At 46.0% G+C, this 18,806-nt stretch overlaps 2 protein-coding genes across 2 annotated transcripts in view; one reads left to right on the forward strand and one right to left on the reverse strand.

Moving 5' to 3' along the window:
• The window catches only part of RBKS (ribokinase), a 69,633-nt gene extending 61,213 nt beyond the window's left edge, over positions 1 to 8,420 (forward strand). Inside the window, exon 8 of the mRNA XM_082306451.1 lies at positions 7,301 to 8,420. Coding sequence (XP_082162577.1) covers positions 7,301 to 7,474 — 174 coding nt within the window. The 3' untranslated portion in view covers positions 7,475 to 8,420. The remainder of the gene's footprint in view (positions 1 to 7,300) is intronic.
• Positions 8,421 to 8,555: 135 nt separating this feature from the next.
• Positions 8,556 to 15,320, reverse strand: MRPL33 (mitochondrial ribosomal protein L33). Its single transcript, XM_082306452.1, has 4 exons — positions 15,217 to 15,320; positions 13,786 to 13,804; positions 11,015 to 11,121; positions 8,556 to 8,811 (listed from the first exon to the last, which is right to left on the reverse strand). Exons 1-4 carry the CDS (start codon positions 15,236 to 15,238, stop codon positions 8,762 to 8,764), a joined length of 198 nt encoding a protein of 65 aa, XP_082162578.1. The 5' UTR covers positions 15,239 to 15,320; the 3' UTR covers positions 8,556 to 8,761.
• Between the last annotated feature and the right edge of the window lie 3,486 nt (positions 15,321 to 18,806).

The raw sequence follows: 18,806 nt of genomic DNA on the forward strand, positions 1-18,806 counted from the left end.
GGGAACTCCTCTGTTCTGATCCTGACTGAGAATCTAGTAGAGCTGTGGGCAACTCATGGAGGTCCACTTACTAATTTTGGATACCTCAGTTTTGGGGTTCCCAAGCTGTGCCTCATTTTCAAAGGACGGGTAGCTCACGTGGCTCCCGTTAAAGTCCGTGCAAGATCAGGAGCTCTGGATTCAGCCCACAGATCTCTCAAAGTGGGTGTTGTTAACATCCTTGATCTTAAGTTGGGTTCATTTCCCATCATGTGAAATGAGAGCGCTATTACCTGCCTTCAAAACAGATGCTGTATAGGGGGTTGAAATGTAAAGCAGGACTGTGGGATATTGCTAGATCTCTAGATACTTTCAGCTGTGCTTTTTAGATGACATATAAATTAAAAATTGCAGAGTTGTGAATGTTGTATGTTTTATTTCCAACATTCACCACAAACCAGATAGATAACTTTTCAGGGGAATTCATGCATCTGAAATGCTTGTCGCTGATCTTTTTAGAAACAGTGGATAACTTAATGTAGTAGGATGTTTCAGAAAGGAAAGAAAATGCATGCAGGAGGCCTTGTATTGAGATTAATCTCTCAGGAATGCAGGGGGTTAACGGTCAGGCTGATTAATCACTGTTAATGAACCATCAGGAAATCTGTCAGGAAGTGGGTAAAAATTCCTGATGGCTGATGCGAAGCATTGTGTGGTGCGCTTTGGTTTTGATGTTTCCCAACTGATAGTCTGCAGCGGGTAGTTACCTCTAAGTTTAGTTACCTCTAAGTTCTCAAGACATGTGAAGGACCACATGACATGCTGCCCTTGTTCAGCTTGAGTAAGCGAGAAAGAAATTTTCCCCATGCATGGCTATGCAAGTACGATGCAACATAAATGCAAGAAAGTCAGGGATTGCTCCTTCCCACGGCTTCCCAGAACAGTGTCTGGAAAAGCTACAGAAAGGAAGCGTGATCGTTCCCTCATTCCTCTGGTCCGAGCCCACAGGGTACAGGGGGAAGAGTGGAACAGGCGGCTTTCCCTGGGTGAACGAGGAGCCAGAGTATTAGGACTTGGATACACAACCGAGTTAATGAATTGCCTGGTGTTGACCGAGGGTGAGGTTTCACAGTTGGCTTAAGCTGATCCAAGATCATGCTGCTTCTGAAAGGAGTGTTTCTAACCTCTTTCTCCTTTGCATTGGACTGGCTATCATGTGGTAATACAGCAGCTTGCTGATCTGGGTGGAAACTAATGTTTCTTGGTCAATGTTGGCTGGCTTAGCCTTCAGACGGCTCAGAGAACCGATCTGCCTCGCTGCTTGGCTGCACGAGTGCTAGATCTGATGTAGGGGAGGGCGTGGGAACATGAGACAAGGATAAAAACATGAGTGGGGACTGAGCCTTTCAGCAATAACATAACCATGGATTGGCTTAAGCCGATTATGAAACTGCAGTCTGAATCACTGGAATTAAGAGTGCACTGTCAACCTACAGGGAATGCAAATTAAAATGTGTTAGCTTACACCTCCCGCCGTTCTTAAACAGCAGCTGAGTACAGCCATTCTGCACGTGGCCGGGAGGAAGGAGCGTATGGTGGGGCAGCAGCGTCACAGTTCCCCATGACTTGGTCTGGAGCGTGCAGCCCACATCAGGCAGCGTCGGTGTGTGTTTGGGGAAGGCAGAGGGGAAGAAGAAAGGAACAGACGAGCACCGCTACCATGGATTCTCTCTATATATTTACCTTTGGCTTAGGGTAATATGCTCTAGCTTGTCTTCATGACAAGACTGCAGAAACACTCAATTACCAGAGCACAGATTAAGCACAGTAATGCAGTTGTGGATCCAGACCGTAAAAGTCTGGGGCACAGTGTGCTCTCCTAGTACTTCTCCTTTATCTTCAAACCAAGTAGCTTTGCAGTGCTCTCTAGTCTGCACCAAAAGCCTAACTTAGATCTAAAAAGGTGAGCCCTGCTATTTGTTTCATTTTTTTTTATTGCAAAATTCTGTAGTTCCATGTTAAGCACTTTTTCTCATTTTATTCTGGCTCCAAACTCCATGCGTAGGTATAGGAATAACTGCGCTAGTGGAAAATCTCTCTGTAATTTTCAAGTATTTCAGGTTTTAGAGGTTTGTGACCAAACGTCTGCTCCTGTAAGCACAGCCGTGCGGAGCCCCACCAGTACCTGTGGGGTGCCCTACAAAGAAAGCAGTCCTTCCACACAGGATCAGCAACCCCAGACACCATGGGAGTAGTCATCCATGTTAGGCCTTGAGCTTAGGAAATAGCTTGAAGATAATCAAATTAGTTTAATTTCAGGAGAGTTTCAAGATGGTGGAGTTAGTTTAATTTAAAGACTGTCTTAATTCCAACTGCCAAAATACCTCTCCAGTGAAACATAAGGACAAATGGGGGGGGGGATATTAAACACCCCCCCAAAATAAAAAAAAAAAAGTATTGCATAGGCAAATAAATGCAAAAGCCAAAAAACCAGCCAGTAACATTTCCAGAAATAAACCATTCTCCATCACATAGAGGATAAACATGGGCTCTTTCAGGGAGAAGGAAATCATAAAAATAAAGACCAAAAAAAAAGCTCTATAACTGATTCAGCCACTGTTACCAAGGGATATTTTACTCCCTGAGCATTTCAGCTGAAATTATCGCTTAGCTGAGACATAGACCCTCTTGGCACACGAGTGTCTGAATATATCCCGGAGGCTGGAAATGTTTCTCCAGTTCCACTAGTAACCTTTCATCAAAGCACAGCCCAGGGATTCTTGTAGGGAGACATAGGCTTTCCCCACTTCTGAGGAATGGATAGTGAGCATCTTTACTGACAGATATTTTTCTGTTACGTAGGGCTAATTTGTAGTTCGGGTACAGAGTAGGCGGGGGTACAGGAAGGAATGCTGAGCAGATGTGACACAGAGCGATAACATCCTTAGCATAATCCGGTATCAGATAGTTATGGAGTGTTATAAATACAACAGAAATTCTCCAAGGCCCAGTTTTTTCCACAGAGTTGGGCATCTCTGCCTTGCCATGTATTTAGGCTGCACTAAATTAGTGTAATCCTCAGGCTTCGTTCATTTGTGCACTGCTGTGAATGCTCCTAGGAGACTATAAGCACCATTGCAAGCAATGTCGTTGATTCTACATTATAATGCAATTTTTGACAGCTTTTGGATTGATGTTTTGATTTATTTGCTAAATGAAGAATTTATCATTACAGGCATGCCTGATGTTTCTCTTGTACTGCTATACAACACATCATTCCTTTTAGGACTTGCTAACGTGCTCTTACAATGTATTTAATGGAATGAATCCATGCAATACACAGAGCGCACATGGACTGTGACTTCTTGAAAAATCACCCGAGGAAGGTTTTCTGAGGTTCAGTAACAATGTCAGGCTTCAGGAGCCAGACCCCCCTCCTCTTCTTACATGGTTGCCATTACTCTTGCCCAAGGACGGGCCAGGAGGGCAAAGGCTGAGCAGGAGGTTGCCCTGGAACAAGGCAGTGCAACTGCTGTGACACTGTGAACTGGAGCTTTTGGCCTCTTGGCCTCCAAATTTATTTGGTGAACAAGTCATCTTATTGTGTAAGTGAAATGCATCCTATTATTCTACGCATGACTGATTGAAAAATGCTTTACTTGCTGGAAAGACTGTTGAACAATATAGTTTCCACTTACAAAGCACTTTCCTTAAAAAGCTTCTCAGGGCAGCATCGTGTAAAAATAGTTATACTAAAGTTGTGAACCAGCTTCTGACAAATCAGGACTAACAAAAGCTAAGGTATAAATAGAAGTGTTTTTGTGGGTTTTCTCTTCTCTAGAGGCACAGAATCTCAATCAGTGCTGGACTGTAACAAACAAAAATGCCCTTTTCCAGACACACAGGAAAACAAGGACCTTCCAGACTAGTGGCACAGAATATAAATAGGTTTTCAAAACTGCTTCAAAACCATAAAGCTTAGTCAAAACCGTAACATTTGCATTTTAGAACTAGCCATGCCATATCAGACAAATTTTTTGATCCAATTCTTTATTTCATACAAACTAGCATCTCCTGCTTTAGAGAAAGGTTAAACAAGTTATATTTTTATAATTACGGAATGAATTGTCTCCAGGCACTCAAGGATATGAGGATTATCTCAAAGTCTGCAATGTATTAGGATTCCTGGAAGAAAAATGCTGAAGAATGTAAAATATTACATATTCTGTGTTTATATTTTGTCAGTGGGCAAAATAAATGCACCTTACCGGTCATTTTCAAAATTCATTACTTTTGCAAAAAGTAGGTTATTTTTTTTTTTTCTTATAGCAGGTTGTGAAACAGCTAACTGTAAAGATAATATTTGCTAATCCAGAGTTTGGATAATCTTCTCTTTACTCTGAGCCTGTTCCTTCTTCTGCTTGGTGCTGACCCTTTCTGAATCTACCAAACCCAGTGCAGTTCAATCCACAATACCAAAGAGGGAAGGTCTGTTTCTGTAAGCCGAAAATAGCGCTTATTGCAGTTAACCTTGCAGCTGAATCAGTTCTGCTATGGCTCTTTAAGTCATGTTTGACCAGTCATGTCTGCACAGACCAGAAGCAAGGTTGAACAGGGTATCTACATAATCAGTCTGATGCATGCCACCACTGTCAGTGTAGTAGCTCCTATATTGAAAACACCCCCCACAAAATGTTTACTTACCAACAACTGAATTTATGATACCCTTGGGGTCTGTAGTAGCTGAGCTTTAGAGATACTGACTGCTTCAGTCTATGTATGGGAAATAAGGATTTCAGCCCAAGTTTACTGGCATCAAATCCTTCTGTATATTCTCCACTCATCCCGTAATCTCTTCTCTTGCAAAAAAATACTAGGGGGCCTTTTTCAATCCTGCATGGGAGCCTGCTGTTCATCCCCTTTTCCACCCTTGTAGTCACTTAACGTTGTTTAGCCTTGCCAAAAGGAGCTCTACAGCCGTCTCACAACCTCCGAGCATCACCCACAAGTGGAGAGGCACAGTAGCGCTGCAGGAGGAACTTAGGTTCTGTCTCGCCATCATCCAGCCTAAGACCTGGGCGATGTGCGGTTAGCCTTTTTTTGCTGCAATAGCAAACAGTGCAGCAGTTATTTGGGGCAGTATTTAGCTACCTCCATGGAAGAAAATGATCAAAAAGACAGTATTCTGCTCCATGCTGCTGCCGGGTAATAGTTTATGCTATTTGACACCAGATATTCTGAGTATTCCTCATTAAAATAATATTTGGCCACTTCCATTACCCTGTGATCACTGTATGAGAAATATTTGATGTAAAAATGACGAGTTCTTCCTGCTAGAGCTACAGCGTAACTGATCTGCTTGCTGAAATTCTACTTCTGTCTGTAACAGCAGTGCCAAAATAGCTTTAATAATTAATCATGCACCGATTAGATTATAAACTCTGAGATGGGCCGGAGATTTTTGTATTATGCATCAGACAAAAGACACTGGTAATGCTTAACTAGCAGTCACCCGCTCCTGCTCCACCTGCCATTGTGGGAGCACGCTGGGAACCAGAAGGGAGACAAAGGCCCAACAGCAATTGATAAAAGCCTTCACCTGCCCCTGGTGCCTTCGGGAATACAGAACTGTTGAAACAGGTGCTGCTACAGCTGCGCGCTGCGGTACAACTTCGCCTATTAACTTGTAATTTGCCAGGTGACGCACTACATCGTGCCCCGCTGCGAAGGCGATGGAAGGCAGCGTCCAAACTTCAGGCTAAGCGAGAGTTAAGCAGGGAGTTTCCTGACTGGGAACGCCAATGCAAACAGCTGCTGTGGAAGGGCTGGGCAAGGAGAGACAAGGCATGGCGTGGGCGCCCATATCCTGGGCTCACCCCCTTTAGGGTTCCCTTGCAACTGCCACGCCGCTCTGCCCTTCGGCTGCTTGTAACGTTACAAACAGATTTCTATGGAAATGGTATTTTTTTGCCGGAATGATATTATATGCAGCTGATTTTAGGGTAAGTAGGAGTTTAATACTGAGAACCACTAGAACTCAAAATTGGAAAATTACTTCCGAGCCTTAACTTCCAGTTAGAAATTTTGCTCAGCTATCTTAACTAACTTTTTCCATGCCCTTTGCTCTTGTCCCATGACTCTTGGGGCCTATTTATTACAGCTACAGAGGCAAAACCCCTCAGGGGAGATAGTCCCAATGCTGGTTCTTGAATGAAATATGATATTACCAGTGTGGCCGGTGTAACGCTTTTACTGGTATAAAAGTATGATTAAAAAAGGGGGACCTTAGAACCACTTCTGTGGTACCAACAAGAACTGCTATCAGTCTGGCCTTAGAAATCACGCCAAGTTTTAGGGGAGGAGGGGGATGGGTCACTGTGGAATGAAAGGAGCAAATCAAGTTAAAAACGATTCATTTTTCCAGTTGTTGGGGGCACTACAGAGCACTGAACATCGCAAAACAACAGGTATTGTTAAAAAGCACTCAGGAGGCAGTTGTCATTCCCCGCAGATCAGAGCAGAACTGGTGGTATCTGGGCTAGAGGGTGAGAGCAAGCCGGGGCACGGCCAGCGCCCGTGCGGGGAAGGCTGCTCCCTGTTCGCCGAGGGCTTGCACGGGGCGGGCAGAGCATCAGGCAGCTCTGGTGGGACCCACGGCCTGGGGACGGGGGGCTCAAGAGGGCCAGAGCTCCAGGTGAATGTCACTGTCCTCCACCCCCACGGTAAAACTCGGCCCAGGTGGGAAAGCTTGGCCCAGGAATAGGGGTGGTTTATGTGACAGACACAGCATAGACCTTCGTTAGTGGGACCTTTTTAATGAACAACAGCTAAGCTCTGGAGGCATCAAAATGTATCATTCTGCAGCTAGGAATTTACAGACACCACAAGCCACATGGCTTATTTTTTCCTCTTTTCTCTGTCCCTTCTACCACTGCCCTTTATGAAAAACAGAAGTTAAATGAGAAAAATAGCTTTAATGAAACATTCAGGTTGAGAAATCAAAATCGGACACTCCAACAACAGGAAGTTTCAAAAGCAGTGTTTGTAACAGCGTGTTGTGAACTGTAGCACACTTGCCTTTCTTTTTCTTTAAGCCACATTATAGCCTGTACCTTGATTCAACAGCTGGGCGCAAAGATAGTATCGTGGCATTAGTTTAACGTGGCAGAATTTCCTAGGCATAGAAAAGTGAATTGAACTCAACCCCTGAACAATTTCCTGACTCCTGCAATCAGCGCTGCAACTTTTGTCTTTCCAGTAAACGCATCTGAATTGTTTCCCTGCGCGAGTACACTTAAACTTGTTTGTTGTTTTATTCTAGGGAGCTGGAGACAGTTTTGTGGGAGCACTGGCCTTCTACCTGGCTTACTATCCCAAGCTACCCATGGAGGAAATGATCAGGAAGTCTAACTGCGTCGCGTCAGTGAGCGTCCAGGCATCAGGGACACAATCTTCATATCCTTACAGGAAGGACTTGCCTCAGGACCTTTTCTAATTGACATTGTCTAGCTCAAGGTACTGATTTTATCTTATCCCAAACAGCATTATTTTTCTGACTGCACTGAGGTTCTCCTCTGCTGACTGGAAGGACCAGGGAAGTCTCTTTGCTTCTTATTTGAGAAATCCTGTTTGTTAGTTCCTGTTCTACAACAGTAAGATGGGGTGGGAGTGGTGGGTCTGTCAAACACGGCACAGCAGGTCTCTCTGGCCCCACACATAACCATTGCGCTCGTGGCCATCCCACACAACGCGCTGTAGTGAACTACGTGAAGCTTACAGCAAAACATCTGGAGGGTACTGGGCTCCTGGTAATACTTTTACTTGATTTTATCAGAACAACTGGTGTGCAATGCCAGCACGTGAAGCAGAGCGTTAGCTTTGAGATTGCAACTTTGAGTCCTCAGCTGCAGACGCCAAGGCCGGCGTTTAGCTCCTAACAAGGCACCGTCCATCCAGCCCTGGCCCATCCATTCCCACGTGCCTCGCATGCGGGCTGCAGCACCGCGCTCTGCCAGACTGTGGCAGGTCCCTCAGACTGGAAAGAGGACAAGAGTCCTACTGAGGCAGACTGAAAAATGTTTCTAGCCATATTGCTCTAAACATAGGTGAGCTAATTAAAGAAGAAAAACTTCCAAAAAGATGAGAGAACTACCTTGGCCATCTACTTTCTTCATGCTTGACAAAAATCCGGGAGTGAAAAAGCTGTCATACTTACCTGACTGACAAGAATATAGCCCTTCTAGCCGTGGTCATAGCTTATCCAAAAGCTCATCCTATTTCACCAGGTTCCCATTGCTTCTTCCTTTCCTAGGAAGGAGCTGGTGCAACACTACCCCTCCAAGGAATGACACCAATTCATGGTCACTACTGTTGAATCTGTGGCTGGTAGGTTAGAAAAACTTGCAATCCTGCCATTGAATTCCTGCTGTGGAAAATGTTAATTTTTATTGCCTTATAAAACAATAGTTCCTTTGAAGATTACAGCCTCTTTCACAATGGAAAACACAGACAATGGGATTTGCTATTTAATTTTTTTTAATTGAGTACTGTAAAAATAACTCAAAAGATAAATAAATGTTACTGTGATGATCTATGTCCAGACATTAAGAATTTTCTCTCTCTACATTGTTTTATTCACAATGGCCTTCAAATCACAGGAGACGGTGATCCCAGTTCATTTCCTCTCTTTTCAGCCCATGTTGCTGGATTTCGGAATGAGCGTTCACCCCGTCCTCCCCCCAAACCATCCTCTCCTCATGCATAAATCACGTCCAGTCATTGTTCAGATAGAGCGGATTTTTCTCTTCTCTGTGAAGAGGACACGTTGTTTTGCTATAGGGAAAAAAAGAATCTGTTAAGAAGCCTGAAGTGTTAAAATTCAATTCAACGAGCCTACGTCCCTTTCTCCTGGCTGCCTTTGCTGCTTAAATGAGCGTGGAGCAACTGACTGGCACAGCACTGCTGTTAACCAACTCTTGAAGGAGTTTAGTAGTGCTTTCACTTTACCACATGTAATTTTTAGTTCCTAAGAGGTCCATTTTACCTCTGTGAAAATAAGTACCGGGATCTGAGTGGCTGAAAACATTCAACAGCTGCTCTGTGTGACTATTCTGAGTCACAGCTGCTTGATGTAGGCACAAAAATAGGTTCTTACTGCTTTCTACTACTCTTCAACTTCAGAGCCCAAACAACTACAGATGATGAGCTGGATCGAGTCAGTCTCACAGACTGACTGAAAAGTTAACCAAGAATCTCTCAGTGAGGCACGAACCGACCCTGCCTCCAACACCTGATGCAGGTGTTTAAGTCAGTTCAGCTACAGGTTAAGCATAGCCAATGCATTACTAAAAAAAAAAAAATTAAAAAATAAATCAAAGCAAAGCTTCACAATGCCATTTGAAAAGCACCGCTGTTCCGATTGAACTTCATTATATGAATTCCTTTGAAAGCTACGCAAGAGCAATCCACACAATAACAAAATCTCTTCTTCCACATAAAAGTTTCACTTTAAGAAATACTGCGACTTAGTAACACATTCTGTTGGTGCAGTTAGGAGGTAGTGAAACTTGGACACCACTGCCACTACTTCACTAAAAAGCTTCATTCTGCGGAGGTCCCAGGTTTCTGAGAAGTACAAAACATAAGGTGAAAATGCGTGCCAAGTGAAAATGCTTCCTAACATATTCCTGATGTGAGTTGGTATCTAGACTCAAATTTACTTCCCTTCACACATGCAGCACTTTCTCACATCAATTTCTCACTTGTGTTCTACTACAGGCTACAAAGATCAGAGCTTTTTTTCTTAATTACTTCCAATTTCGTACTTCAACAACCTACTACATGTTCTGCAACAGAAGCGCTACTTAGCCTGAGCTCCCCGCTCTCTTCACATTTCCTACAAGTTGTGAAACTTCTGGAGGAACACTTTGCACTATGTTTCGATGCAGTAATTTAAACTTTTCTTACTCAAGAAAATAATCCCAGTGATCTCCGATTCCCCTTCTGTAAGGAATTCAGAAGGAGGGCCACAACCTCTGTCAGCATGAGTGCTTTGATGAGAGCATACTGCTTCTCTGGTGGTTTCTCTCACCTGCCATGAAGCTCCTGCACTCTTAGATCTGAGTATGCAAAGGTTAGTCATCTAACAAGAACATAAAATTACAAGAAAAAATAAGCTGGAACCACATAACTACTGGCCATGCATTATGTTATCTACTTAGAGCTGCTTAATACATTTCTTTATTCTATAGACGTAAATAAGCCTTTTTTGCATTAACTCCCCCATGCTGTTTCTAGCATGGCCTGGTTTAAATTCCAGGTTTCCCCAAATTATGCTTTTTAACGTTAAATTAAGCTTTTTAATGTTAAGTACAGACTGGTTCCTTCCCCAGAAACTTGAGCTCTTAGTCACCTTTCAAAAAGCTTGGTGAGCAAAAGGCAGCTTGGCAAGTGCTATAACCACCCAACAAATCAGATTCTTAAACTGAGAAAATTTGCAAGGACCAGAGGAACACATAAAAGAACCCACAAACTGTCATCTGGAGAGCGGTATCGTTTGTGGAGGAGAAAGAACTTGTGTTTATTTCTTTAAAAGAGAAAGTCCATTTTATAAGTGATGGTTAAAATTTATTGTCTAGAGCACCCATGGCAGCTTAACAGATCATTTCTATTGATGCATACTTCATGGCTGCTTGTTGGAGGTAGCACAGTCTAGCAAACCACACAAAGAAACAGAATGAAAGAACTCCTGTGTCACTTTGCTTTGCCACTGCCATGTGGCATGGCTGTCATCAAAGACTCTGATGTGTCGGGCAAGTCATTACTTTGTTTCACTGCCACAATCTGTAAAATGAGGGTAACGTTTACTTCCCACTGGAATGTCATGAAGAACAGCAACTGTACAGTCATCCGAATATGAAACGTGTTATGACATATTCTGCTTAGATGGGAAAAATCCTGTTATATTCAAATCTTTTGCCCCACACAGTCAGAGAAGCTTATACAAAGCAGGCTGACTTCTTCCCCAAGCTCTTACCGATGGGATCGTATCTCAGCAGGACCAGTTTTTCCTGCAGTCGGAGTCTCCTGATGTTGAAACAGTAGCCTGTCTCAGCCGCGCTTTTCATCCTCACCAGAATGTATCTAAAGTCACAAGGAATGTCTCTGTGTCAGTGCGCAGGCACACAGGAACGGCCCGCCACGTGTCTGCCAGGGCACGATCAAATGGGCAAGCTTTTAGCATAAACAATTTGGCACAATCACATAAGATACTTCATTTCAACTTCATGGATGTTCTGCATGGGAGTGTCAATATTATATGCTAAACTTGTAACACAGACAAAGAGCCTGCTATAAACCATAAGTTCCAGCATCAAGTAAATAGCTCCTGAGCAGAATACAAGCCCAGAGAGAAGTAGCTCCTCCGCAAAACAGCAAGGGGGGAAGAAGAAAGGCAGGAAAGAAACAAAGAAAGAAAGGAAAAAAAAATCAGCATACAATTGAGTCACTATGGCTTAAAAGATAATGGCAAGAGAGGAAGGATGATGGTAGTTAAAGATGTTTGGGCTGTAGATAACACTGTATCGCTGACTATCACTTCCACATGCAGAGAGGAACCCGAGCAGATAGGATGGAAGAAGAGGCATGCAAAAGGAGAAGCAGGGCCCCTTGGCTCCGTCCATCCTGCCAGAGATACAGGGTTTGACATTAACCCAGGCACGGGAACCCCCTTCCCCACTGAAGGGCTCTCGGTTTGTGGGGCAGACTGGCAGCAGCTGCGCTGTCCCTGGGAGCAGGGAAAGCCAGGAGACCGAGAAAGCCGCCACCACACCCCCCACCCTGGAAGTATGCCGAGATCTGCGCAACGTCCCAGACACAGGGCATCTTCTGACATTTCAAAAGAAAGGTCAAACCCTTTAAGCAGTCCATAAATTACATCTTTCTTCTCCATTGCAGCAGAGAGATGGATACCTCTCTGCATGTGGGCATTCAATTAATTTCCCTGGATTTTCCTGCTTTTAATACAAAATGGTCTGTCAAAATTAACCTGGAAGAGACATCCATTATTCCTCACTTGTGCAGCTCTGACCAGTGTACTTCCTTGAGCTCTCCCTTCTCAGCTTTGCAATCTAATTTACTGTTGAGTTCAAAATAAACAGAAAAACACTGGATTCCTGCAGACCAACTGACCAAGCATAGTCTAGGGATTATCCCCAATTATTGTCCTCTCCTGTACACTACTGCAGGTGTGATGTGTAGCACCAGTAACCACACAGATTCCTTCCCCTGTACCTCACCCACTTCCTCAAAGCCTCTGCGCAGTTTCCCCTTTCTGGGGGAATCAGTGGTATCACTATGACCAGGCCGTGACATTCTTGTGCACCACATATCTGAGGCCAAGCCCTTTCTGAACAACACACCTTGCTCAGAAAACTTGCTGCCTAATAAAGAATTGTAACTAGGCGCAGAGGCAGAAAAGAACAGTGGAAAGCTACCAGGACACAGGGAGGAAACCCAAGGGTAGCACAGAAGGATAAATAATGTAAGAAGATAACATATTCCTGAAGTATATATGGGACTATACAAAGAACAGAGAAACAAACATCAGGAAAAAAAAAGGGGGAGGCGGGGGGAAATCACTACATTAATGTTAGTAACACCATTTTTAAAAGCTACTTTTTCACCTCGCAGAAACATCCTGCATTGCTGTGTTTGCTTCTGCGAACAGATAACAGCAGAATGCTGAGACGTCAAACTGCTCTCTTCCCTGTCAGGCACATACTTGGGAAGTGCTTTCTTAATTTCAAACCCTGACAATTGTGCAGAAATCCTGTAACAGAAGAGTCTCTTCAAACCCAGCAAGTGGTTGGTACTGGGTCTGTTGGGGGCTGATTCTTAAAAAAATCAGAAAATGTACTAAAGGCCATAGTTCCCGAGGTTGTGTGGTACCACATATAATACACTTGCACGGAATGCAACATCTGAGAATCAGAAGACAGGAATGTATTCAAATAAATGTATCAGTTTAGTCCCTTGGATTTGTCTAATTTTCTTACATTTTGGATGCAAGTTATTCACTCCACATGATTTTGTGTCCTTGCATCCGCACTGTAAGACTAATGGTGTGCTGGAAGTATATATTCCTTCCTTTCCAACCCTTAGAACACATCAGCTTTCTTTACAGGTCAAAGGACTGTGACTAATTTTCTTCCAGAGCCCACTAACATCTCTCCTGAGCTGGAATACAGAGCAAATCAAGATGCCCAGAGCACTGACTGTGCCCCGTCCACTCCTCATGTACAAACATACGAACATGCTAAAACTGGGAAGCGTTCTGCACCCTGCGTATGAGAAAGGTTCACAGCACCTGCCCGAAGCCCAGCCCACAAACAACACAAAGCCCCACGCTGTACCTCAGTTTGCCCTCCTCAGCTAAAAAATATGAGAAGTAAACAAGAGGAAGATGATGTGGATAAGTTATAGCCTCTCTTTAATCATAAAGTGCAGAGGTGTGCTTCCCCTGCGCAGGGTGCTTTGGATATTGCGGCTCAGCTCAACACGACAGCCCATAGGACAAAACCTGCCTTTGCTCCATTTTTAGAACCGAGGGGTTTTTTCACACCATTCTGTACTTACCTGTGAAAAGACACACATGCAGAAGGACAGAGAGGACGCAGCTAGACTCAAGGACTGCAATTTTCTCAGTTAAATGTTAAAAATTGTAGAGAAGCCTAATATTTTGTAAAGTCACTTGAAGATACAAGGGGGTATCAGACATCAAAAACTGGTGAGGAAAACATCACTTACTTAGATTTGCTCTTGGCCACTGTTTTTTTGCAGCGTGAAGAAGAGAAAAAAAAGAAGAAACAGTTATCATTTTATCTTGTTTCCTTTATATGCAACATATAAAGAGTTTTCCACTGCCTGCCTCTGCAATAGCCCCAGATAGATTGTGCAAAGAGATTTACTGTCACAAAAAAATGCCACTCGTCCTTCCATCCATGTGCTCCCATTGCCTGCTCTTTCTTCCATCATACCGCCTTTATGAGTGTCTGTGCAAACACAGCACTGAGCGCAACAGACTGCGCTTGTTGCAGCCTCCAGATGTTTTCAATATAAAGCTTCAATGCTGAGTATGAATTCACTAGATGAATACACAGTTAAGGCAGGTATGAACTAACGCTGCTGGTGAAAACAGCAGTCCCACTCTCCCCTACTTGCTTACGCCCACTCCTGCTCCAGTTCCTGCTGTAGTGCCAACACAAAGGTTTGCGTGGCCATATGGTGAACCAGACCAGGGAGCTGTTCTCAGATGAGACTGACCTTCTCACAAGGCTGGGTTTAGGCCCCCTGATCTAACCCACGGCATAGCATGAAAGAGGCAGGATTCTTTTCTTCTGTCAGCTCAGTGAATTTAAAGTAATCATAAATCTACAACATAAATGCAAAAAAAACCCGCACCAAAATTTAAGAAGTTGCTCATCTATATTCTGTCTATGCACGTCTTGCTTAGGCCATCGTGAGCTTTCGGTCAACCTCCTCTCGCACTGTTCCTTCACCCCAGCCCAGCTCACCCAGATACCGCGAGGGGCACGTTCCTCGCCTCACGCTCTCCCCCCACCACCCGACTCCCTCCAGCGAGTTCCCGTTTCTCCACTCCAGAGCTGAAGCTCCTCACCCTCGCTTCTGAGGGCTCGCACGTTCCGCTCCCCTCGACTTCCCCACCTCGGCCCCTGTCCCAGGGCCCAGCGCTCCGCCACCGCCACCCCTGGCAAGCACCCCTGCGGCCTCTCCCACCGGCCCTGATCTTCACCCCCGCCGAAGCCGCCCTTCCCGGAGGGCAGCCCCGTCCCTCCCCGGGGATAAGGAGGCCCAGCCGCCCGGCAGCAGCAGGCTCCAGCTCCTCAGGGGACAGAGGGAGCCGGCTGCCCGCAGCCCGCCGACGCGAGGGCCGGGCACCGGGCACCGGCCGCCTCCAGCCCCGGCCCCGGCCTCGCCACCTCCACCGGCTGCCCCGCCCCAGCACGAGGCGGCGCGGGGCACGCCGGGAGCGGTAGTCCCGCCGCGGCGCGCTGCCTGCTGGGAGGCGCAGGCCCCGCGGGCGAAACGACAGGAGGGGAAGGGCAGGGCAGGGCAGGTCGCGCCGCCGCCGCCGCCGGCTGAGCCCCCGCCCGCCTCCACGGCCACCCCTGCGCCTGCCGCCCCTCGGCTCGGCCCGCCCCGCGCCGCGCCACTCACAGGCCGCCACCGTTAGGAACATAACGCCGGTCCCGCAGAGCCGCCCCGGGCAGCCCCCTCCCCCGCCGCCGCCGCCGCTTCCGGGCCGCCCGGGAGAAGCGCTTCCGGGGCGCGGGGGAGGGGGTGGGAGAGGGGGCGTGGCCGTTGCCTTCCCGCCTGGCGGGGCGCGCTCCGGGGGCGGGGAGGGGCGGGGCTAGTGCGTGGGCGGGGCCCGGTGACCGTTAACGGCTGCCGGCGGCGCGTGCCGGGCGCTGGGGGAGCTCGGGGTAGAAGCCGGTAGCTCCGGCGAGCCGCGAGGAAGCCGAGCTGTTGAAATGCCGGGCCCGATTCCGGATCTTCCCCGCGCAGGCCCGGCCCGGCCCGGCCCGCGACGCCGGCCCGGCGCTGGGGTGGCTCCGGCAGCAGGGCCTGTGGCCGGCGCTGACAGCCCCTCGGCCTTTGGCGCATCGGCTGACCTCCCCCTGGCTTTGTTCCCTTTTGCGTGAAAAAGGGGGGACTGCTATGGCGTCAAAGTCCCCGGGGCGTTAGGCAACGAAACCTGTCGGTATTTATGAGATGCTGTGCAAAAGCAACGGGCAGGGAGGCTCGAGGGGGGCACCAAGGCAAGTTCTCATGTTCTTCTGACCCGTTAGGTAACGAACTGCAAGTTACTATCCCCTACAGAACTCACAGGAGGTCCATGGCTTACTTCTCGTCCCTCTCCCACCAATTAGGTAAACTGTTAATGAAGGAATTCAAGTCCTTGAATATTTAGCAATTACGAAGGCAATAAGAATGTCAGCTTGACATATTGAAATGGAAAGCAAGACGTAGAATGTATAATAACATGCAGTTAATTTGCTGTTCTATGGCATGAAAACAAATGGCTGGCCCTATAAAAGACTGGAGCAAGATGACGTCTCAAGGAAAGCAGCGTTGCTCGTGTCAAGCGTTCACTTGATAACGTTGTTCCTTGTTTCAATTATTTCCAAATACTTCATGATACAACATTTCAATCTTTACTATTTGGCCTTCAGAAGTATAAATCTAGTAGTTACATAATCTGCCCATGAATATCAGAGTGAGAACTTGAAAACATTCAGGATGATAAAATGTGAGTGCTGTAAGACTTCTTCTCTTTGATCTGCGTTATTGCCTCAGTCAGAGCACAGACTGAAATGGAACGGGATTGCCAACCTCCTGACTTCACTGCCAGGAATATAAATCAACATTAAAGATGATTTTTAAATGAAATAGCAAGTTAAACATTTGTACAAACACATCACCAAATAGAGGTTATACTGCCTCTTTTTAAACCTCTTGCCTGCTGGCAAAAATAAAACTGTTCCAGTGACATTTTCTCTGCTCTGCTGTGACAAGGGCTGCATAAATATAGACACCGTGGATTAGAATAGACTTCAGCAATCTCCGACTTCCTTTCTAGCAGCCTCTTCTGCAGACAGTTTTCCATAGCTATGGGTGAAAAACAGGGAGTCTAAAACTGGTACGTATGGCAAGATGGTGACAGTATAGCACGTCCCTGATGGCAGCAGTCACAGCTAACCTTGGGGAAAAGGCCTCCTGGCTGGGGGAAAGGAGAGAGAGTCAGGATTTCTGACCCCGACTCCAATAGAGATTTGCTGTGTGGGCTAGGATAAGCCATGCGCTTTGAGATCTTTGATGGCATGTGCAGTGTAATGCGGATTTTCCCTTCAACTTTGCCTAGAGAACACAAGGAGTGTGATGAACTGTAATGCCAGCCTAGATAATTCTGATGCTTGCTTAAAGAGAAGTCCCTCCTGTCTCCAGCGGAGAAGCTGCTGGTGCCAAACCGATCAGTGTCACTCAGAATCAAACACGGAGTGGGTTTTTCTTCAGCTAGAAAAATAACAATTTGTCATGTTATAACCTAACTGATTTTTTTCCATTTTTATGCTTTACATTCTAGGCTGAGCCCTCTTTTGCTTCCAAGAAGTGAGGAGATGGCTGCTCTGTGCCAAGAAAGTGTGGTCAGGTTGCTGGCACACCCTGGGCAGGCAAGGGGCTTGTGTCCAAGGTTGACAGGAGTGATGCTGCTTCAAGCGCGCATGGCGCTTCAAGTCAGTCATCACTTGAAAAAGTCACAGGAAAGGAGAGAGGGGCAGCAGATGAAATGTTTGCAAGGTAAATATCCTCTTGGCACTATATTTTCTATATGAATTACTGTCAATTAACGCATACAAAAACTCAATGCTGGAAACAAGAGAATAACACTCTAAAGCCTGAGAAAAGCTCCACGTGTCCTTCCTGGTTTCCCACAAAAAACAGACAAACAGCTAACTAAGCCAAAAAATGCACACAGCTCGGTGGACATAGTTTTAAAACAGCCAGGCTATTTTCTCCTCTCTTCTTGCTTTCCCTTTCTCAGCGTGTTACGACTTAGGAGGGTTCTTGCTGTCCGCAGTGTTAAACAAACACTCACGGGCACTATTGTGCAAATCACTCATCCCGGATAACAGATGGATTTTTACATTCTTTCTGCATATCTGAATCCATTATCCCAAGAGGGCCCAGAAGAAAGTGGGCATTAGCTTAATGCAGCTCTGAAAGAGGAACTGTCCAGGTCAGGAGAGCAGGAATGATGGAAAGAGCCATCTAAATTGGTAAATCACTTTGAGCCAGTGACCAAATCCATTTCAGCTGCTGGCCTGTTTGAAGTGAGCTGGTGACGGCCTTTAGCCCAGTTCTTAGGGGTGTCCTTGGCACAGAATCCATTTATTTGCTGGCAACCTTGTTAGAAAAGCCAGAAAGGCAAAGGGCTTGGACGGTTCCCTTCTTACCTCCGGAGCTCAGTCTCCCCAGATCACATACGGGGCACTCTGGTGTGGTGGGTTAGGACACGGTGCCATTTTCGGGGCTTTACCTGTACCCTGCTTATTCCCTCCAGAGCATTAGCCTCTGGATCTGTTCCTGGAGCTCCTTTCCCCAGCACTGACGTCATTCATATGTAAGGGGGGAAGAACAAAGACAGCACTCGCCTGTTTTCTTGTGTGATTTTTCAATACCCATTTCCCAATCCCGACATCCAATGTAACAACATCCTTTCAAACCGCCCCCTCTTGAAATGCCACAGTAGTCAAACAGCTGCAAATCAAAACACCTTGTAAACAAGTGACTGAAATCCCGTGGGATGCCCAAGGGCTTGGGCACGTCTCAGAGTGATTATAGTTCCTGCTATACAAATTGGAGTCCATGTAGCACAGTTTGTGCCAACTCCGAGCTCTTGCTTTTTATTTTTAGTCCTCTTTGTCGAGGGGTTCTCATGATAAAAAGAATGACATTCGGTATCAGTGATACACAGATAAAATTAGAAAGTAGCCGGAAGTGATTGTACGGCTAATCCTCCCCACTGAGACCTTTTCCACAGGTTTTGGGATCCTGTGGGCCTCAAAGACAGCTTTTCTCTGGGTGAATTTCACTTCCCATCAGCAGGCAGCTGAAAAATTGGACTCGCATGGGATGTATGTGGTGAGTCTCATGCAAAGAAATTAATGTCATTGTCATTGCTTATGCCAACAGCTGGGACCATCTGGGACACTAAAGACAACATTGTCTAGATGTGTACAGCTGAT

The sequence above is a fragment of the Platalea leucorodia genome, assembly GCF_965183815.1.
Source record: "Platalea leucorodia genome assembly, chromosome: 3".
Taxonomy (NCBI): domain Eukaryota; kingdom Metazoa; phylum Chordata; class Aves; order Pelecaniformes; family Threskiornithidae; genus Platalea; species Platalea leucorodia.